This window comes from Apodemus sylvaticus, chromosome 18, assembly GCF_947179515.1.
Source record: "Apodemus sylvaticus chromosome 18, mApoSyl1.1, whole genome shotgun sequence".
Classification (NCBI taxonomy): domain Eukaryota; kingdom Metazoa; phylum Chordata; class Mammalia; order Rodentia; family Muridae; genus Apodemus; species Apodemus sylvaticus.
In genome coordinates, this window is record NC_067489.1 from 30,269,802 (window position 1) to 30,285,265 (window position 15,464).

A 15,464-nucleotide genomic window follows, 5' to 3' on the forward strand; every position below is an offset into this window, starting at 1 on the left:
TTAAAAACAGAGGATAGATTACTCGTCAATACATTTAATATACTGGGCAGGTTTAACCTAACAATTCTGCTTTTACAGACAGCTTTATCAGCCATTTTTAATTTATCCTCCTAAGCAAAACAAAAGTGCATCATGAAACTCAATTAAGTCAGCAGTGATAAGGCTGCAGAGAATTTCTCCACAGTCCCTATATCAAAATGATTTGTTCAACACGGAGCTGAGAAAGACATCCTTACAGGCCAGGAAAAAGATAGGGCATATGGCCTGACCCTCTGCATTTGCAAGGATATCAAATGAAAATAGGCTCGGTGAACTTTAAACCTTAAGGAGTTACTTCAAAATTCACCCATAAAATGCTAAAAGGAGTGTAAGGAAGAGAATGTAGTTTCTATGCTATGCATCTGTAATAAACATTGATGCATTTTATGATAATATGCTCATGGCTATTGGGCTCTACCACAACATCGAGACAGCAGAAAATAGATTTATGTCCTTTTCAGGAACTAGTTGTATTCATAAAAAGAAAATGACCATTACAAGGTGGAACTCTATTTGTTTTAAACGAACTAAGGTAAGGTGGGGTTCAGCTATGCCTCAGGTGTTAGCCCTGGGCACAAAGGAGAGGAGAAAGTAGAACATCCCATGATCTCTCCATTCATAGGGTAGAAACAAACAATTATGTGTGTGTGATGTTAGTATTTGAGGTTCCATTTATTACAGGGACAAAATAGCACAGCCCCTTCCCACACTTGATGTTTGTTAGAAATAGCATTTACTATTTTTTTCCTTGTCAAAAACTGATGACTAGTACTTACAGAAATATGAGAAAATACAGATTAACAAAGTGAAGAAAATCCAAACATTTGTAATACGAACACTAGAGAGAAATACTGTTAGCATTTTGCTGTATCGAGTTCTAGACTCCTATTTCTCTTTTAATTAACAAATATAGAGATGACACAGATACAAAGAGAGATGATATGCTAATAAATCACATACTGTTGGACAATATACTATAAATGTATGTTCATCATATTGTCCTAAATAAGACCATATGTGTGTGTGTGTGTGTGTGTGTGTGTATACACACACACACACACACACACACACACATATATCAGCATGAATGTTGCCATGACAGCATGAAAGGTGTCAGAGGACAGCTTTGTGGAGTCAATTCTGTCCTTCAGCTTTTACATAAGTGTTAGGGATTAAGCTCAGGTTGACAGACTTGCACACCAAGAGCCTTTACCTGCTGAGCCACCTCAACAGCCCCCGTTCACAAGATTTTTAACCAAATTCAGAATCCTCTATTCCATAGCTATAGAGTTTTATTTAACCATCTACCACTGGAAAATATGGTCAGTCTTAGACATCGGGGAGCAACAGTACAAAAGTTACACAGAGAACCAGCTGACTCCGAGAAAGGCGCATGCGCATGCGCATAAGCACGGCGCTCTACAGCTATACCCGCACATGGAGAGCAAAGCTAGTGATGTGTCGCCAGGTTCTAGGCAGGAGAATGAACCAGGTAAAACACTTGAGAAGTAAAGCTGCAGAGAGATGGCTCAGTGGTTAAGAGCACTGGCTATTTTCCCGGAGGACCCGGGTTCGGTTCAGAGCACACACATGGCAGCCCAAAACGATATGCAACTTCAGCTCCAGGTAGCCGATGCCCTCTTCCAGTCTTTGCAAACATTACAGGCACATGCTTCAAGGACATAAACACGGGCAAAATTCCCAGACACACAAAATAAAATTTGATCGAATTTTCTTTTAATTTAAGTACTTGGAGTAGGGAATGAAAGGCATCCTGTATTATTATAAAGAATATTTTATTATGATGACAACTCAAGAGCTTTAAATAGGGGTATAGTTTGTCCCTTTCTCTTTAGAAGAGTCACTGTGATACCAGTAGAAAATATTTTTTTTTTTTGTTGGAGGAGAAAGCAAAGATAAGAAGGTATTATCAGAGTAAGGATTGGAGCAGAGACCATGGAATTTAGAGAGCAAGGAGAATCTGAGAATCAATACACTTACACATTATAATACTTGACAAAATACTTGTATCACAGAGAGGGTTTTGTCTGAAATAATTTTAAAAGAGACATTAATTCTAAAAAATTCTGAGGGGTTAAGTGGATTTTTTATCACCTCCCACTACTGTATCTAGCACAGAATAAATGCTCATCAAGGGACCACTGAGACCAGCAGTAGCAACAGTGGTGATCCTAGTTTCATTATTAATAAGTAGATGCATTGATATCCTAGCAGGAGAGAGAGATACTCTTTGAAATGTTTACTGTGAATTGCTTGTCTAGGTTATCTAGTAAGCCATTTGATATATAAATCTAGATTCTAAAGGAAAGGTCTACAACTTTAAGAAACAGGTTGAAGAGCCATGATTTATAAATATTACTGGACTTTTTTGCACTGAAAGAACTCATGAGGGGTGGGGAGAAAGTTGTCCATGCCTAGTTAATCCAGAACAGCATGTCCTATAGTATGAAGCCGGTAAGGAGGCTTTGTACCGCAATTTGAAGAGTCGGATCAAATGATCTTCCTCTTGACAACTTGTGTCTCCATAGCTTCTTTTACCCATAAAAGGACTGACAGTATCATCTCCCACCCAAACCATTAAAATGATAAACAGAGAAAGAAGGACTCAGCTCCTGCCTCATGGTAGGAAATCTGTCCCTAGCATCATCAAACCTGGTCTCACTGTAGTCCAAGCTGTTCAGACTCTGTGCTGGCTTCATCCATTTTGCCAAGGAAGCTAGTTATTAGAACCCCAAACAATGGCACGCTTACAGAGTTAAAACAAATTTCTAGTAAAACAGTATGAATATTGCTGGTTCATTTTATTACCCATTGGGTTCCGAAAGTTTTTGGGTTGGGTTGGTTTTAAAAACATACAGTTGCCAGGCGGTGGTGGCGCACACCTTTAATCCCAGCACTTGGGAAGCAGAGGCAGGTAGATTTCTGAGTTCGAGGCCAGCCTGGTCTACAGAGTGAGTTCCAGGACAGCCAGGGCTATACAGAAAAACCCTGTCTCAAAAAAATCAAAAGAGAAAGAAGAACAGAATCCTCCGTAGAAATGGGAAGAGAAAGGAGATGCAGGTAAAAGACAGGAAATAGTCTAAAAACTTGTTCATGGAGCAGTGAGGCTGGACGGAAATGTGCTTGCAGTAAGAGGAACGAGGTGAGGCTGAGTTTGCACAGGGGCACTGAGAGTCAGTGCCTCCAGTCAGGATGGGATGAGTATCCAGAGAGACTGAATAAGGAAAAGTCCTACTAACAACAGAATCTTCAAAATGACTCAGACTCCAGCTCAGCAGCTAACGAATGGAGCTTTGAGCAATATAGAAATATAGACAGGCAAACCATTAAGAAAAATGGAAAATTTGAATAATAAATCAGTTGAACATTTTTGACGCTGTTAGGCATATGATAAGGTGCCTGTCTGAGGTAAGTTGATAAAAGTATAAGCTGACATGCAAATTTTGGTGATAAGCATTGAAAAGTATTTCCTAACTATTTTATAAACATCTCTTTGTTTTTAATAACCTGTTGTCTATTCTAACTTCATTGTTTGATTAGGGCCTCTAAGAGCTGTGTCAGTTGTAGCTATGAGCTGATTAGCATCTATTTTCTGAAAACTTGTTTCTGATTAATGACAATAGTAGAGGTATTAACTTTGTACAGAAACCCAAATAAAGATTGTTCACCACCCCTTTACGCCCACTGGGATAGCTGTTATAAAAGTGTTTCAGATGAACACTCGCTGGTGAGGACTGGAAGAAACTGGAGCCTGGGCACTCTGTTGGTAGAAGCAACTAAGAGTGAGGCTGCTATGGAAACGTGCTTAGACTAAGCCTAAGCTCTGGAAATTCCATCTGGGGGACCAAACCTCTCAAACCAGAGAGCAAGCACTCAAGCAGATATTTCCACAGGTTACAGCGGCATCGTCCACGACAGGCAAAGGTAGACGTGACCTAAATGTTATGACAAGTAAGTGGATTAAGAACTCTGGTTCTTAATGTACTGTCCACATAAAACACAAGACAATTCAGCATTAAAAAGAGAGCAGTCTGAAACCCACTACACAGCACATATGAATGCTGAAGACATAACAGTCAGTGGAGATAAGTCAGTCACAAAAGAACAAAAGCTGCTCTGTTGCATATATGAGGAATAGTCATATCTATCAAGACAGAAAGTAGAGTGGTGGCTTCCTGGACTAGAGAGGGAAAGGAGAGGGGGTTATGAATAGTAGATATAAAATTTGTTAGGGAGGTGAAAAACTTCTGGAGATAAATTATAGCAATGGATGAACAATAGTGTAAGCACGCCACACTACTAAGAAACTTACCTAAAAATAGTTAATGTGGCAAAGATGGTGCTTTCACAACTAAAACCAATCTGTTCAGAGAATAAGAGCATTTCCCCCAAATGCTAGATTTTCCAATAAAATCCAAGCTCCAGTGAACCCTCTGGTGTTCCCAGGGGTATGGTGTGAACAACCTCAGCTATGGGGGCTGAGGGAGAGGGGGACAACAGCATGAGGAGGCACCCAGCAGGCATGTCTGAGTTGATGACAAAAGTGGAGCCTGGGTCACCTCAGTGCTGTCACTGGACAATGGGTGCACCTACTCTGAGCTAAATCACTTCACCTTGTGGGGGCACCAAAGGGTTCTGCCTGCGTAGTCCTCTCCCAAGGGCAAAGACTAATGACAATTCTTGGGAAGCAAAGTAGCCATCTATTTCCTCTTCAGTAATGGCTATCATATTTTACACAGAGGATGTTCCCTGCAGCCACTGCTGATCTGGGGAAACACCTCATCTCTGGCATGAACACAGCACTGCTGAATGCTAAGGTGAAGTATTCAAAATGCAGAGATGGGGATGGGGATGGCTCTTTACAAAGTGACAGGGAAGGGGGGGAGGCAGGGGCAGGGTGCTGGAGAGATGGCTCAGTGGTTAAGAGTAAACACCCAGGACCAACTAGACAGTGAAGGACTTCACCATCCAGTCCTGCCCAAAGGACAGACGCTGTTCTCCCTGAAGTCTAACCAAGAACTGACAAGACATTAAAAACAAAAGGCAGGTGGAATAAAGGTATCTCTACTCCCTCTCCTCCCCCAAAGTAAGTTATTAGTTCTCAGGAACACACTTTTCCACTTCAGTTACTAAAACTGAATTTTGTCATGAAGTAAAGTTTGACACTACTGAGATGCTCAGATGTCCATGAGTGCAGAGCAAAGGTGAACATAGCACTGTTGAATGCTAAGGTCAAGTACTCAAAATGCAGAGATGGGGACAGGGATGGCTCTATACAAAATGACACTGGGGGTGGAGGCAGGGGTGCTGGAGAGATGGCTCAGTGGTTAAGAGTACCTGTTGCTCTTCCGAAGGTCCTGAGTTCGAATCCCAGCACCAAATGGTGACTCACAACCATCCATAATGAAATCTGACTCCCTCTTATGGAGTGTCTGAAGACAACTACAGTGCACTTACATATAATAAATAAATAAGTCTTTAAATTTTTTTTTAAAGGAAAAAAAAAGAAGAGGAATGACTCTTTAAAAAAAATGGCACTGGGGTTCTGCTAATATCCAAGTCTCTTGTGTACATTCAAGTACTTACAACCCAGAAAATTTTACTTCTCACTGGGATGTAAACTATATGGAATAAATTTGGTCCAGAAATAACTGAAAGGGGGAGAAGTCCCTAGAAATTCAACATTTCTCAGAAGCCCAAAAGTCTATCTGGGTTACCCCCAGATAGCCGTGGGTGCTATGAGAAGGGATGGTGCCTTGGAAGGGTGTGGCTTCTGATGCCACGTTCTACAGGTGCACATCTCACCAAACTAGTTATATGTGAGTGAGAAAAAAAATCAGAAAAACATTTTTTCCCTTTTTAAATACAGCCTAGGTCAATAATTGCCGCCATATACATATCTGGAAGCGCCTCTGTCACCACTTAATGATTAATGATTACTTAATCGATTAAAGTATACAAAAATCAAGCTGTACCTCTCAAAGATCCAGTCAAGGAGTGGCAGCTCTGACTGCATAGTTTTAGCTGACCTCTAAGTTTGATAGCTTTCTTTAGAAACTCTTTTGCATACCCGGGACTCCTATGCATAGCCACAACCAAGACTGTAACACCATGGTCAGCCATGCCCCCTCGTATATGCTCTATTCCGCTCACATCTCCTTCTACGGCAGTCTAAAAGGCAAACAACATCCTTCTAGAGGTTCTCTTCATTCACTGTTATCTGGGAAACTGGCCACCAGCTCCTGAATTGCATACCACTCTGAACTCATCTTACAGTCCCCAGCACTTCAGGGCAGACATCCAAAGACAGAGCCTTAGGCTTTTCATGGGAAGCCTCTGAACTAAGAGATGCTATACAGGTAACCATCTAGATCAGATCCTCATGGGACGGATATGGAGCCGATCAGGAGCAAAAAAGAGTGCTCGAATTCATAGTGTTGCGATCTCGGCTGTGCTGTTATCCAACATATTCAAACCAAAGGCAGCTGAATTCCAAGACATCAATAGACAGGCAGTCAGTAAGATTATGAACAGTGACCCTAGATGCATGCGCTGAGATCCAGCCACAACCCCATTGTTCCCTAAGGCTTCCTTTGCAGGATGTCCATAAGGGAAACAGAGGCAAAGGGGACACATACAGGAAAACAGGGCAAAGAAGAACAAGAACACTCCCATATGGAAAGAATTTCATCTTTTTATTTTACTGATTATTAGGAAAAATCTAAATTATCCTGCGTCCAATAAAGACAAGTTGAAATTAAGAAACAGTTCTCTAGGAAACTATTTTCCATAGGAAAAAGAATCTTACTTTTATTTTTAAAAGTACAAAAGACAAAATACAGCTTATATGTGTCTCCCATGCCCAGACGGCTGCTTAATACTAAGGGGGATTGTTTTCTAACAATTAGATCTAAGATAAACAGAGACTATGCAATCCACTTGAGCTGTCAACTTCACCTTTTCTTTTAATCTACTTGGACACGTATAGATCACTTGGTGATGGAAGTCAAGAAAGTAAGCCTTTAGAAACAGGTTTTTCTCAAGTACACTAATAACCCACACATGCAACACAGGAACACCCTATGTCAACTCTAACAGTCTCTCAGCTATGGTGGGCTGGTCTCTACTCCACAAAGTCTCAAATCATGCACCTTTGCATCTGAACGAGATGTATCACTAAGCTCTGTTTGTGTACTATAAAGTAACAGTTGGACAGGATGGGGTAGCCAGCTAAGTCCTATTAACCTATCATAATATTATTTTAATCTTCGCTTCAAGTTTATGTTAACATACATGCTGAGTTAATATACACATGCAGACTTAAAGCATTTATATGTGACTTGAAAACTATGCACAGGGCCTAATTAGAATTCAAAAAAAACCTAAAACTTATCTTTGGTTTTCCTATGTGCTTCCCTTCTTTTCTGTAGCTGCTAAGCCCAGTAAGAAACTTAACTGTATATGTATTATACTCAGAATTTCCATGCATTTATATAAGGCTGATCTTAATATCCATTCAGTAAGAGCTTTACATAGAGATGGGGTTTTTCATATCATTTAAGCTTATTCTAAACAAACCGCAAGAACCCAAGCACTACTAAGAATGTAGGACAGCCGGAGATCTCTGGACATCTGGTCAGCATATAAATTGTCACTAAAATGTAAAAACAGGTTGTTTACAATTAAGAAAAACTCCAGGAGGAAACTAGCGGTAGAGAAGCAAAGGAGAATCCCTGAACGACGAACGGATTATATTTGACAAGGGCAACCACCACCCCGAGTACATCTTCTGCTCCCATCTGCTATAAATACACGGGCCACAGGGAAGCACAGCCTGGCGTTTTATCCTCAGGGCTATTTAAGCCTTCTAGTCTTAGCTAATGCATTAAGACATATGGTAAAACCTTTTCCTGAATTCAGAGGGTTTACAGAGTTCCCCAAAATGATCCAAACTATCCCCTAGTGCTAGTAAAACACTCTTAACTCAAATATTAAAACCCACTTTTAAACCTTTTCTATTCTAAAGTACCATTTCCCCAAATGACCTATCAGTTTCTTGTTTTAACATAAACATAAATGAATACACATACAGTTTCTGTCCTCAACAGAGGGAAGCTGATTCTAGTAGGGCTTTTTGACAGCAAGATTTATATGGCTTAAGAAAAAAAAGCAGTCACAAATGCTTAGGAAATTAAATTTATAGGTTTATTCATGAAATACAAGCAGCCAAGCAGAATCTGTTTGTATTTTTATTTTCCTAGTACGGCTTTTATTAATAATAATTTTCTTCAATGCTGAGTGGAAAAAAATTCCTGTAACATTTTGTTTCGTTTTGTAACAAAATTTTGTAACACTGTTAGGCTAGTGAACTTTATTAAACAGTGGTTGGGGGTCATTAGAAAGAGCAAGCACCATTTATCACAAATATCTGATAAGTATGTTTGTAATTTCCATGTATTAAGATATCTTCATTCTCTATCATGCAACACAGACTTATATTGGCTTGTAAAAACCTAATGTACAAATCTATATGATTCAGCTGTAGATGTGCTCAGCACCTGCACTCCTTTTTGGAAATCTGCTTCTGCCTCGCGCCTCCACAATGCTTTGAAAAACAAAAAGCATAGCAGATCAAACAATATGTTTCAATAACAGAAATTTAACTGAAAAGCCAATTAGTCTGCTAACTACATGTCTCAGTTCATTCAGTGTCGGGGGTGGAGAAGGCAAACCTTTGTCCTGATTGTGTAATTTATTCAAACCTCAGCTCAAAAAGGCAAACAACCTATGAAATTGCATGAGGTCTTCTAAACACACCAACAGTTTCTGTTTCAAAGCGTCTATCCTATTATATGTTTTTCATGTGGACACTGCTTAGGAGCTTATAGTAGATGGAGAGAGAGAAAGCAGAATGGGGAAACCTTTCTATTAGCTCAGCTCTTAGGCAAATCTGTTGCCTGTGGAGTTTCTACACTAGTAAGCAACTTGTAGGAGACGGCACTGCAGCTGGTCACTTCAGATCTGGAAACTGGCCCCCTGGGTATGATATCATAAAATGACTTTGCTGTATTCCTTCCCCAGCCTGGCATCGGGGCTCAAGCCTGTCCAGAACTGTCACACCCCAGGGCGGGATGGCTCCTGGGGTTAGATAAGGCCCTCTCCACCATCACTCTTCCTAAATCTAACCAGGAAGAACATAGGCAACTTGACCAGGACAAATCAGCCCTTATTCACTTTAGATGTTTTCCACTTGTCTGTGTCCTTTTGCTAGATGCTTTCTGAATGGTATTGTTAACTGAGACCACACAGCTGGGTGAATTCATGAGTTTTCCAACACACACACACACACATATACACACACACAATTTTTCCACCCAACATTCTAAGTATGATTTACTGAGCTCACGTTATACAAAGTTACCTTGTGGGTAAATATGCAAAAGAAACTTAGTGAGCTTTCATTTAGTCCTTAGGTAAACCTTCCACTGAGATGTCATATAAACCTACTTTAACTTATGTAACACTGAATTAACCAAATGTTATAACTATACAAATCTAGTCCAGTAACTTTATGACTTATTAAGCTTCCCAATCCCATGCAGGGGAGATTATCAGTTCTTCCAAAACCTCACTTCCTCCTAACAAGCCATGACTTAAATTGTGTATCCTCTTTGACTGCCACATACAAGGGCAACACTATCTGCACTCAGTAAAGCTTTGCCTTAGAGGTACAAAACACCATATGCTTTCTCCAGGCAACAAGGATTTTACGTGTCCAAATATGCTCTAGATGCATGGAAGGGCAGTACGGCTGAGATCTGACATTTGTTTCTAGTTAAAAGCTGTTACGAATAACATTTGCCAAACTGGTACAGCACAGGCAGTCCCAGGTGTCACAGCTAACTGCGAACGCCTTTATGTCGTCGATGCCCCAGGGTGCACAGGAAATGATGTGAAACTCATTCGGTTTGGGGGAAAGTCAAAATCCTCCTTGGATCACATATAATAAAACATGTGAAAGCTGACCCATGGTATGACTTAAAGGTCTTACTTCAGATTCTGGAACAGAAGAACATAAGGTACAGCACAGTGGTGCCAAGCTTTCTTGCTCCCTCATAAGACAGCTCCCAGCAGAGCATTCCCCCATGTTAGACAGTGACATCTATCAAGCAGAGCTGGGAAATCCCAACGTCACTCAGCTCCCTTCAACACCACTAGCAAGAGCCTCTGTCCACAGAGTGGTGCAATCCTAACAGGTCCCTGGCACACCAAACACATTGTGAACATAAAGGAACAGTGGATGAACTTTGCTCTTGCCTGTCATTAATCATTAGTTATTAATTAGCAGCAGGACACAAGCGTCACAATGGCAACCTAAAATGTATGTCTAATTGGCTATTACCTGACACACTTTGTGCCGCAGAGTGTGTCATGATGCTGAGTTTTGTGAAAATTCAATTAATCCAACAATCCATTAAACGAATATACAAAAATCAAGGGAAAATGGCTATTAGTTGTGTTAGACTGTGTAATATGTAATCATGGTAATTTATGGGTTTGAAAAGGAATCCCCCGCTATGTGTTAGCAATTATATGGTGATCAGGAAAGAATACAGAGATTTAGGTCCTAGAAATTATTTTATGAATGGCAGAAATGCAATTCGACCTCAGACATGTAATTAGACTAGCAGCTAATTTCTCAAATCTGATAATTTGACACTCCTGAGGGAATGCCCAGTGGTAAAACGGGAAAAGCCTGAGAAATCAGTGGCTAAACTTCTCATCTGAGAGTCTTTAAGGCCTAGATAAAAGTGCCACAATTACATTCATCTGTTCCGGTTTCCAGAGCAGAGTAAACACCCTCCAAACCAAAACACTGTGACCAAAATTCTTGGCAGGATTCTCCCAAGAAAAGTCACCCTATACTTCTCACATACACCTAGAAACTAGCTACACATTCTACCTGCATGTTGCACATTTGTTAACCCAAAACTCTGCCAGTATCTATAGTGGTATCTCACCCTGCCCTTTCCTCCTCCTTGGGGCTCTTCACAAACAGCCCTTGACCGCTCAGGACCACATTCAGAAGAAGGCTTGGAAACCAAGCCTGGCTCATGATTTCTCTTTCAGAGAAGCCCCACCACAAGGGGAAAACTCACAAACAGCAGCACCTAACCACAAGCCAAGTTCAGCAAACCAACACCTAAGAAAGCAACAGACAAGACACGTTCCTTATCAACTTAGGGAACCAGACCCCGAGGGATTCAGAAGTTTCAGGGAAGCCCAACCGAAGACCAAACTTTAGATTCTACTCGGAGCAAAAGCCCATAGCATCGGGAACGTCGAGCAATCGCCCGTGGCACCTGCGAGACACCCCCTCCTCTCCTCCTATAAGACCGCTCGGAACTGCGAGCGCCCGTGCCCCGCAGCCGCCGGAGGGGAGCCCGAGGCCGCCCGGGGGATAGCAAGGCACTTACCGCACCGCTTGCACAGCACCCGGCTGACCTCCTTCTTGAGGTTGCGGCCAGTCTCCAGTGGGGGAAACGAGGCTCGGAAGGCGGGCGGAGCACGGCCACTGCTGTTGGCATCCGGCTCCATGAAGAAGATGTACCTGCTGTCCTCCTTGAGCCGCCCGCAGGACGGGAAGGCTGGGTGGCCCCAGGTGTCCAGGCGCACTGTGAGTAGCGAGTCCTTCTTCAAGCCCCCGGCTTTCACAGCCCACACCTGGTGCACCTTCACCAAATAGGGCACGGGGTCCCCGGGCTGATCGGTGCTAGGCTCTGGGGACCCGGTGAGCAGGGTCCAGTTGGCAGCGGGCGGAGGGTCCTGTGAAGGTGGCGGGTCCTGGGCGGGCTGGTCCCGCGCCCCTGCCTCTCCTGCTGCCTTCCTGTCGAGTGCCCCCTGCTGCCGCCGCGGCGGGTGCACCTTTCCCTCGATCACCACCGCGGCGCGCCGGGCCAGCTCCTGCACCGAGCCCACGCTGGGCGGGGACGAGTAGCACACCGAGGCCCCCGCGGGAGCCGCCCGCTCGGCCGCCGCCCCCGGAGCCAGGGCCGCGGTCCCCAGCAGTAGCAACAGCAGCAGCGGCGGCGGCGGCGGCGGCGGTGGCAGCGGCAGCGGCAGCAGCGGAGGCGAGCGGCCGGCGGACCGCGGTTGCAGGGCGCTGGGGCTGGTACCCAGCGGGCGGCGCGGGGCGCGTCGCCATCTCATGGTGTGAGGTGCGTGCGGGCGCCTTGTCGGTGCGGACTCTGCCTGGCTGGCTCCAGCTGCCTCGCCTTGCCTGCCCCCACTCCTACCCTGACCCTCCTCCTTTTATTTATTTATTGGGGGTGGAGGGGTAGGAGAGTTGTTTATGGGGAGGAAGGGGAGATGGGTGGAACCACAGAAAGGCAAAGAAAAGAATTAAAAGAAAGAAGGAATAAAAAGCAAAAGAGGGGAAAAGCCTTTGCCACCGCCTTGGTTGCGGGAGTGACAGGTTCCCCCCGCACCGCCGCGCCCCGAGCCCTGCTGTCGGGGATGCTGTCACCGGAGGAGGAGTGGAGGTGGATGCGCTGCTCGGCGGGGAACAGTCCTTTGTGTGGAGTGCTGCGGCGGCGGCTGCTGGGCTGGGAAAACAGCGGGGACGAGAGCGCGGGGACAGAGCTCTGGAGGCGGAGTTGCGTGCCTGGAAATCGCTGGGTGGCCGCGGCGACAGCGCCCTGTGCCTAGCCGGCCTGTTTACCTGTGCTGCGAACTCGCCCCGCGCGCTGCCTGCCCTTTCCCGGTGCAGATCCGGAGCCCGGCCGGCTCGGCCCTCCCGCGGCTGCCTGTCGCCCTGACTGCTGCAATTGGGAGGACCGGCGGGCTGCTAGGCTGCAGTCCGAGTGGGCTGCGGAGATGTACTGGGGAGTGAGAGGTGACGCTTCAGTGAGCAGGGACCTGTTAGCCGAGCTGGATGGCCAAACACAGGGAGGAGGCCAGGGTGGGACACAGGGCGAGGAGGGTCCTCGGTTAAGAAAAGTTTTGGTCACTTGGCAGTCAAAAGGGAGCAACACGTTCAAGGGAGACAGGCAGCAATTAAAATAACAACTTTAAAACACGCCCCCTCTCCTTGCAGCGCACAGGCACTTCAGGGATGACACATCTCTCTATCCATTCGTGTTTGACACTTGAGCCTCACTATTACTGCCTTTTCCTCTACTGAAATATATGCTTCGCCATTTCAGGACTTGTGTAATGCTTCCTCCCCGTAAAAGCAGAGCTGAGTGAAGCGCTTGCTCAGTAAAGACCATTTTATGTGTACTTTATGGCACTTTCTTTAAAGATCAAAGTTTCCGTGGGTGCTGGAACAAAAGGTACCAGGCACACCGTATGTTTGGTATTACACCTGAGTACTCCCCATCCCCGGCCCTAACTCTTATACTGCAAGGCTTAAGGACATAGTTCTACGGAAAGAATCTGCCAAGTCTCAGGGATCTATTTGCCCGCAATATTGTACAAGAGAAAGAAAACATTGTAGCACGTCAAGGTAAATTTTCCTTCTTAAGTATGCTATTTTATGGTTACAGTGGCAGAATCAAGAAGAGGGAAAGTTGCTCGCTGAGCAGTCAAGGCAGAGTGTGAAAACAGAAGCTTTCGAAAGCATTCTGACCTCTTGATGTCTTTACTCTGGGATGTTACAAGTTGTCCTTTCTTTCAGGTATAGCATATTGGCTTTCCCCGATTTCTCTTTTGTTTGGTTTTCTTGTAGTGCTAGGCACTGAACCCATGGCCTCACACTTATTAGACAGATACTCTATCTCTAAGCTATATTCTCAGCCTTTTTTGCTTTTTAATCACTTTTTTTTTATTTTAATACAGAATCTTACTCAGTTGCTGAGATGCGCTCAGTCAGGACTTGAACGGGCAATGCATTGACCTCCTGTATAGCCAAGATTACAGTCTGTGCTACCAAGTAGCCATGATTTTATATGTTAAGACCTCATTTTAAGTCAAGAAGTCTTTGGTTATTGGCACACCGTGGTTAGCTACCAAACTGTGGTCCATTCTCTCAAAGTCCTGCTTAGAAGGACAGGGTCCAGGTGCTCATTGTCCTCTAACCTGTAGCAATTCCTATTTTATATCTTCATTCCTATGACGGAAGGAGTGAAGGAACGCCACCATACAGCAGCACAGTGGTGCTGGTCTCCAATACATGTTCTCTTGGATTCTGGCTTCTTAGTTACAGAAAGTTGAGAATCCAAACCTATTAGTCTTCCCCATTATCTCTCTTAGGTCTAATCTAGTATGGTTTTAATTCATTGATTTTTGAAGTTTTACTTGCAATACTACCTCCCTCTCCACCAATCAATCAATCATCTAGCTCTGCATGGCAGTCTGCTGCCAAAGCTGTTGACCCAAACAGTATCTGCCCATTTGCCTGAGGCTATGGTGGTTGGTCTAAGGCTCAGCACAAGTGATTCTTCTGCTGGTGGTGGGAATAGGGAAGGGTGGCTAACCTTGAACGGCCTCAGTAGAGATAGTTCATTTCATTAGAGAGAGAGAGAGAGAGAGAGAGAGAGAGAGAGAGAGAGAGGCTGGAAAGATGACTCTGCAGTTAAGAGTCTGGGGGCTTTCTCAGAGGACCTGAATTCAAATCCTAGTACCTGCATGGCTACTCAGGTACTTAGATAGATGGAAAGGGATAATTTGGATGGACATTTTCAGTACAAAGGAGGGCTGCCTTTTAACTCCAGTTCCTGGGGATCTGATGCCCTCTTGTGGCTATCACAGGCACCAGGTAGACACATGATGCACATAAATACACGCAGGCAAAACACCCATACACATAAAATAATACAAGAAGAAAAGCCAGTCTCGTTCTTCAGCAGACAGCCTGGGCTTGTACAAGGAAGTGAGTAGGTTCCACGTGTGTGTGTGTGTGTGTGTGTGTGTGTGTGTGTGTGGCCAGAAGCACACAAGCTCTCTCAAAGCCTAGGCTCTGACTTAACAGCTGATCACACCACTTGTTATCACAAAACCATCACGGATTCTAGGAGTGGAGCTGTAGGCTACCGGTTCACATAAAGATACTCAGATGTTACATTGTTCAAAGGCAGAGAAACAAGAAGAGAGGAACATGGGCTCCCTCTGCAAGGACCCACCTCTGATCTTAAACATCCCTTCTGATCCCAGTGTTTCACAGAGCCTTCTTATAAATGCATACTAAAGTCTCTGGGTGACTGTTTCCCACAATGCACCTCACCTGCATTCACTGCGTGTTCTGCACCTTCACTTTTGATTATGTTATGGAGCTCCGAAGCTTCAGGGGTTTTATACCATCTTTTCAACTAGATCATAAATGTATTAGAAGGCACGAGTCATCTGTCCACTGGTCTCATTTTAACTCAGTGATGAACACCTATTAAGCACTCAGTCAACGTCAG

At 44.1% G+C, this 15,464-nt stretch overlaps 1 protein-coding gene across 2 annotated transcripts in view; it reads right to left on the bottom strand.

Annotated features, from left to right (window-relative positions):
• Nucleotides 1–12,270, bottom strand: part of Nrg1 (neuregulin 1) — a 1,103,601-nt gene extending 1,091,331 nt beyond the window's left edge. For both annotated transcript variants that reach the window (XM_052162546.1, XM_052162552.1), the window contains exon 1: nucleotides 11,538–12,270. In XM_052162546.1, the coding sequence (XP_052018506.1) occupies nucleotides 11,538–12,270 (733 nt within the window). The remainder of the gene's footprint in view (nucleotides 1–11,537) is intronic.
• Nucleotides 12,271–15,464: the final 3,194 nt, after the last annotated feature.